The sequence below is a fragment of the Bombus bifarius genome, unplaced genomic scaffold, assembly GCF_011952205.1.
Source record: "Bombus bifarius isolate JDL3187 unplaced genomic scaffold, Bbif_JDL3187 scf7180000009200, whole genome shotgun sequence".
In the NCBI taxonomy this organism is placed as follows: Eukaryota; Metazoa; Arthropoda; class Insecta; order Hymenoptera; family Apidae; genus Bombus; species Bombus bifarius.
Window position 1 is genome coordinate 4,871,393 of NW_022884965.1, and position 7,180 is coordinate 4,878,572.

General features: G+C 41.0%; 1 protein-coding gene across 1 annotated transcript; it reads right to left on the minus strand.

Moving 5' to 3' along the window:
• Positions 1 to 3,692: 3,692 nt before the first annotated feature.
• On the minus strand, positions 3,693 to 6,000 carry LOC117214210. The gene is made up of 2 exons (XM_033460111.1): positions 4,728 to 6,000; positions 3,693 to 4,576 (listed from the first exon to the last, which is right to left on the minus strand). Exons 1-2 carry the CDS (start codon positions 4,940 to 4,942, stop codon positions 4,378 to 4,380), a joined length of 414 nt encoding a protein of 137 aa, XP_033316002.1. The 5' UTR covers positions 4,943 to 6,000; the 3' UTR covers positions 3,693 to 4,377.
• Positions 6,001 to 7,180: the final 1,180 nt, after the last annotated feature.

Consider the following 7,180-nt stretch of genomic DNA (forward strand, 5'->3'; position numbering starts at 1 on the left):
CTGGTCCGTACGGCCCTCATCTACCGAAGCTTCTGGGGGCCACTAAAAGTCTTGCGGAAAGGATGTCACCACCAGCAGAGCCGCTTACCGGCAGAGGGCTAATACCACCGGAGGGTCGCCAGGTACCTCGGGGTTGGCCGCTAATGACTGACGCACCCATCAGCCACCTCGCAGTGCCCTCGACTGCGAGGTACCCCATCGCCGCGCACCTCTGCTTAGAGTTAGGGATTTTTTATAGAGGTTATCATCCTCACGGTCCGGCCAATGAAGGCAAGACCCCCGGTCCATTGAGACATGACCAATGGAATACGGTATTTGGGCTAGGGTTCCTCGGGATCGCATTCCCGTACTGCGACTCGCCAACGAGTCCGCAGCCCCCTGAGGGATTGGAAGTTGGGTGGTAAGGGAAAGGGGAAAAGTAGGAGAAAGAAGGGAAAAGTCATGACACCGGGCTCCTTAGTAAAATGCCCCTCCCAGCCTCGCGACCGAGACCAAATCATGTCCCTTTCAGAGCCAGAGCTGTTGACGTAGGTCCGGCGGAATATTAACCCGCGACGACCCCCTGGTGTTTTATGCCACGATGATACCCTGCTCTCTTTCTCGGGAAGCGTGTGGTTTTAAGTCACGTCACCATCCTTGTACAGTCAGCATTTTCTTCCGGAACCACCAGTCACAGTTCGAGGAAAGGATTGTGATATGGGAACAGGACAGAGGAAGGGTGTTTAGGATAGCCATTGCTCCGTTAGCCACTGTCAAGCCAGCGTTTACCAGGACCCACCAACGTGGAGGAGGAGTTGGCACTTGGCACTGGTGGGCGTGAAGAGTGCAATGCCACACCAGCATCTTTGGGGCCCATGCATTAGAACCTGGAACAAGGTTATTTTCTAAGGTGAACAATAAAGTTAACTTCGCTCTCGCTAAAGCGACTTCGTAGACATATTCCCTGGACGGTCCACTCCGCTGCGTAAGTAGAAGCAATTTCGCGTTGCCGAAGTTCAGCGGCGTATCGATTTTCAAGCACACACGACCAAGTTCAGCGGCGTATTGATTTTCAAGCACACGTGACTAGGTTCAGGTTGCTAGCACGTGAGCGTGTAAACACAGGTGTATCGTAAACGCTCGGTTAAAAATTGATCGCATGGGACGCCTCTCGTATCGCACCAAAATCCCGCGATGGCCTTCCGTCAGATCGACTCTGCCATCAAAATGGTTTCCCCTCTTTATTCGACTTTTTCGAATGTATCGCTATTTTTACAGATGAGTACTTATCGATCTGATTTCAACGGATTTCCAGTTGACATTTGATCTCAATTTCGTATGATCGTACCAATTTGGTGCTTGCCTAATTTAGAAACTTTCCTATACACATTAGGGAATTTTAGATTCTATCGAATCCTGGTACTTCAACTTGAAATCAAATAATAGTTTGATAATAATTAATAGTCGTCACGTGGTCGCCGTCTATATGCGGCGCTCGTACCCACAGGTCATCTCGCGGATGCCGCCTATAAGCGGCGTTCGAAGCGAAATGGTTAATAATGAAAAGCAGATCGCGTACCCTACAAATCAATTAATGGACTTAAAATTTTGACATATAATGTTTGAATTATACTGCTATTAAAACTTCTCGATGTATACGTCGAGAGCCCTTCAAAATCATTCCATCGATATTCAGTAATTTACGATGATTCGATGTTTTGATTTTTTAGTGTTAGTTTAATCGTTCACTCCATCTGTAATCTTTGGGTGGGATTCCTTGACATGGCTTATAATGGGAGAAATTTGGAGAAATGGTTGGCAGACGAAATAAAACATATCTGAAAAGAAATAAAATGATAAGATACGAAGAAATTCAAATTTCCCCATCATTTTATGTGAAAAATTACTTCTGCTGCGCTGTTGGTAAATTCTACAATTCTTCGTGAAAATTTGTAACGTTCTTCCTTACTGACTAGTCGATATTGTAGATTCTGCATAAAGTAGCTTTCTATTGACGATAAATCAGAAACCTGTTTTACCATCAGCCAATTTGAGCTCTATCGATGTTTTTTTACATTACCTGTCTACGGTAAAACATAACTCATTAATGTTTCTATTTCTTCTTACTTTCAGGTAAGTCAAGTAACGTGTACTTTTTGTGCATGCAGTTAAATAAGGTGAGTTTGCATGTGTACAGTTACTTATACTCTTACTTATACTTAATATACTTATTAAGAAAGACAATATACATTCCTGCTAATTAATTCAAGTCGTTCAAAATATTCAAAATGTTCTCAATTCTCTTGTTTATCCTCCAGATTAAGAAAGATTCCTATTAATTAATGAAGCTCATAAACAGAATGTTTCGCAAACACCTATTATTCGTTATTGTAATTCCTCTGTTCCCTTGAACCATAGGACTTGTGCCCGTCATTTGCTAAAAAAATAAATTAATGTATCAATACTTGTATTGTAATTGTAAATCAAAGGTGAACGAATGAAATGATACAAAAGTAAGCTAGGCTTCTGACATGAGTATGATAGGCTTCTTCACCGATAAAACAATGATAAAACTATAAAATAAATAAATGTCTCAAAAATGAACGAATCAGCACTCATAATGTACATGGTCCTTTCGATTCATAAAGACATATCAAACGTACCGATAAAATTCTTCGATTTTTTCCTAGAACACCCTTGAAGCAGTTTCTAGAAAAGCTAGAATCCCTAATCAACAAACTCCAACAGATTGGACACACACACGCGCGCGCACACACACACACACACACACACACACACAAATTACGTAATTTCATAGAAGCACCAAACAGTCGTCAACAGTCCCTCCCAAGTACAGCAATCAAAGTGACAAATCACGTGCAACTATTCATTCTAATAATCCCCTAATTCGAATTAATCGCTATTTATTTGTCAATGCGATTATCATACAGCAACATGTCAAATGTCACCTGGCAGCCTTTCAATATTATTTGCCATGGGTACTGTTCTATAGGATGTGTTCTATAGGACGTATAGGATTTACTTCGATGTTTAATGAATTGGCAATTCATTGCGCAAGTAGTCTAGTTGGCCAGTGGTGTGTAATTAACGGTTATTGTAATAGCGATGTTAGAGTATGAACGATAGAGAATGATCGTTGATTAAACATTTAATATGGTCGTGCGAACTAATTCCAGTGAACTTTCCGTAAGTTTGTTTCTACGTTGGATCTGATAGCTGAGCATATGAAGAACGAGTTCACATGACGAAATGGTTAACTCTAGTTAAATAAGTTTTTTTTTAATCCTTGTGTCAAAGTATTCAATTGATGCTCACCTTAGACAATTTCATCAATTTTCTCTGCCACTCTATATGTATATCCTGCGTGAAGTAGCTGACGAAGCAGCACACGTGAGTTGAAAAAAAATTATTATTTAGTCAATACTTGAGAAGTTTCTACGAGATTACGTATTAATTCTAGTAGCTGTAAGATACTTGTAGAACATCTGAGTAGCTTTATCGGCCTACAAATCTTCATGGAAGGCTGATAGCTTCATTAGTCCTAATAGCTTCAGAGATTGTTCGAGTTGCAGTCTGCGATACTTCGAATGGTCCCCATTATTTATTGTGAAAGCTTAATGCTTTTAGTAGATGGACAGTAAATCCTCTTACTGCCACGAAACTAATTGTGTGTATCCATATAATTCCTAATAATAATTATTTATAATAATAGTAATTATTCACAACAATACGTAATAACAATTATCTTTAAAATGACTATCCATACTAATTGTCGTTCCTAGAATAAGTATCCATTATTCATAGAATGATTTTCTATTATATTATAGTAATTATCTATGGTACTACACGCTTACTATCTTGGCCACCAAAAGTCAGCGAATTCGTTTAATCCTCTAGATCCACTGATCATGTTGAAAAAACTTGCGGACATTGGTTGAAGGAGCGTCACAGTTGGCTTCAAACGAATCCGTGATCAGCAGAAAGCTTTCAGCAGACTCGTCGAATAGGTTAGCCGATGTGTCTGCAATGAAGTTACGGCTTGGTATCGATCTATTATACAGTCAGTTATCAACCTGCTAGCAAGTAATGTGTGCGTTCCAGGGGCCGACCTTTTGGTCGACCGCGCCATACCTCGAGTTAGAAATTATACTACGAGGTGTTCGTCGGGTATGAGGGCCGATAGCATCGCCGCTGCGGTGGATCGCCAGTTGGAGGTATATCCCCTTGTGGCGTTCGCAATGTGAATATCGTCTCTTCTCTCCTGAGTTTACCCGTCACCGTTTTGTAGACAATGCCCCAGAGCTTTTTGTTTCCTTTTTCGGTTACGATTTCCCGCCATCTCTGGATCTTCGCCTTCGTCGCCATTTTCGTGCATTCCTACCTGATTTGCCGGTACAGCAGCTTTTTTTGTTCCCTCGTTGCAGGGCCCTTAGCCCTCTGGTACTTTCTCCTTCTTGCCCGGTAGGTGTCTCTATTTTCTCGTGTGATCTCCTCCATCCACCATGATACGGATCTATTGTGCCATTTCTTCTTCGGAATGGCCGCGTCGCAGGCTCTTAACATGATTTCTTCGTGCCATGCACACAGATTTCATAGTTCACGCGGCAGTACATTGCCATGTGTTCGTACCCTTGATATTTGTAACAGCGACTAATTGCTATATATTCCGAATTTTGCATGCATTTTAAGAAATGAATAATTTACCTGTCAACAATTTTTCACTTACCTGGGGGTGTATCTCAATTACCCAGTTGGTTTCCTCGTTGTGCTTGCGCCCCATCCCGAAGCAGAACTTCATTTCTGCTGCGTCTTCTTCTTTCAGCCTGTCCTGGTTCTGCTTCATGATACAGGCTAGTATCTCCTTCTCCGTCATGTCCCTTGGGATGTCAAATATTATCATCCGGAGCATGCGCTTGTGTGGGATGCTGTCCCAGCTTCTCATTTTCTGTAAACACTTTAAACTCTTCCGGCTTCGTCGTTTCTACCATTAGACCGTTGCTGTTGATTTTTCTAACGGCTCGAGTTACGAGTTTACAAGTGTAAACACCGCATCCCGTGCTTCTTCACTCGTTTTTATCTCCCCATCCTCTGCTTCAGGCCGGATTATAACCACGTCTTTCGGTAGTTTTACCGCTGTCTGAGCGACCTTGCAAGTCAACAACTGTCTCACGTCGTTTGCTGGCTTGCAGCGACTTGCTCACTGCGCACAGTATATCGCGCACCCTTGATTCTTTGTTTCGTCTGAGCCATGCTCTAACTTTCCTGTGAGAAAGCCGTTATAAAGCAGAAGCTCCTCCAGCAGATCTCGTTTTTCTCCCCGTTAGCTCGCTTCTTGCTTACCACCCGGCCTAACACTGGACTTGCAACTGTCGCGTCTGTTACTGTTTCAGGTTTCTGCGCTTTGATTGGTTGCACTACCACCTTGGCTTTCATGGCTCTATACGTATAGTCAATTGGGAAACGGTTGCCTTCCGCTAAGTCCAGCGGTGTACTGATTTGCACTCTTACGCACTATGTCCAGCGGTGTATCGTTTTCCAAGCGTGCGCGATTAAATTCAGCGGCGTATCGATTTTCAAGCACACGTGACTAGGTTCAGAAGTGTATTGTTCTTGACATTCGTCCCTGAACTTCGACTCTTTCGAATGTCTCGCTATTTTTACAGACGTACACTTACCGATCCCAACGGATTCCAACTGAGATTCCAACGGATTTCTAGCTGATATTTAACTTCAATTTCGTATGATTGTACCAACTTGGTGCTTGCCTAATTTAGAAACTTCCCTATGCACATTAGGGAATTTTAGATTCTATCGAATCCTGGTACTTCAACTTGAAATCAAATAATAGTTTAACGCGGATTTTACTTGATATTTAATCTCAGTTCCTCTGATTGTACAGAGGATTGTTCAATATTGATTTAGAGAATTTGTTGTCCCCGCTAGGGAATTTTTCCATTTCCATTGGACTAGGGTCGTACAACTTCAGATGTAATCATACCTAGTGATATTTAACTTGTTTTCTGCGGTTATAAGGAGTTCGAACAAACTCAACAAAGTTCGCCAATCTAATATACGCGGTGTAGTGTGCAGCAATATGGCGTCAAAAGATTCTACAATATTGCATTAAGACGCTATTTCTAATTTTATAAGGAAACAAACTTTCGCAACTTTTACGACTCGTAAAGCTTCCATTGGTCGTAACTACTATATCAGATAGTCAATTATTAACCGAACAATATATTGAACTATAGGCCAAAGATGAATTATTTTGCTTGAAAAATGACTTTTGCTGCGCTGTTGGTAAATTCTAAAATTCTTTGTGAAAATTTGTAACGTTCTTCCTTACTGACTAGTCGATATTGTAGATTCCACATAAAGTAGCATTCTATTGACGATAAATCGGAAATCTGTTTTACTATCAGACAATTTGAGCTTTATCGACGCTTTTTAGATTATCTGTCATCGGTCAAACATAACTCATTAATTCTCTTATTTATCCTTCAGATTAAGAAAAAGAACAAACTTTCTTACTAATTAATGAACACACATTATGCGTGTGTGTGGTTAGGCCGTGGAATTGCGTCGCTTATTCCCATTCCTTACAACTTCAAATATTAAAAATGTCGAGACATATATCGATTCAATTTACGTCTCGATACAATCACAATTTGTGATAATATCATCCACGCGATTAAGTGTAACCACGTATGTAATATTGCCGTAAATTACAATTATAATTCCAAGTTTATTTACATTTATTTTAACGATATCATTTCCTCAGACGTGTTTTATCGCGTTTTACGCAATGGTCACTAGCCTTCGTCAGTATCATCAAGCGCGTTCCCACCCTTCCGTAACAAAGAGATAAGCAATTTGCAGTCGCAGAGTATCCGAGTGGAAAGTTTAACAATTTCCGTAATGGCACGCGCGTTTCTAGCTTCCCCTGATAATTGAACGAAATTCATTCAGCTATTTTCGAGTGGAGGGATTTAATGCGAACACATTATCTGAAATTCCCTGGCGTTATAACTAACGCAGTAATTACGGACAGCATTTTGATTTATCAGTTTAGATGCTACCCCAACTGAAAGTGGTGAGATTATTTGTGCTTCAGGATTTTATTTGATTTATTCACCAATTACAAAATTTGACCCATTTATGAACGTAGCGGTGGTTGCAA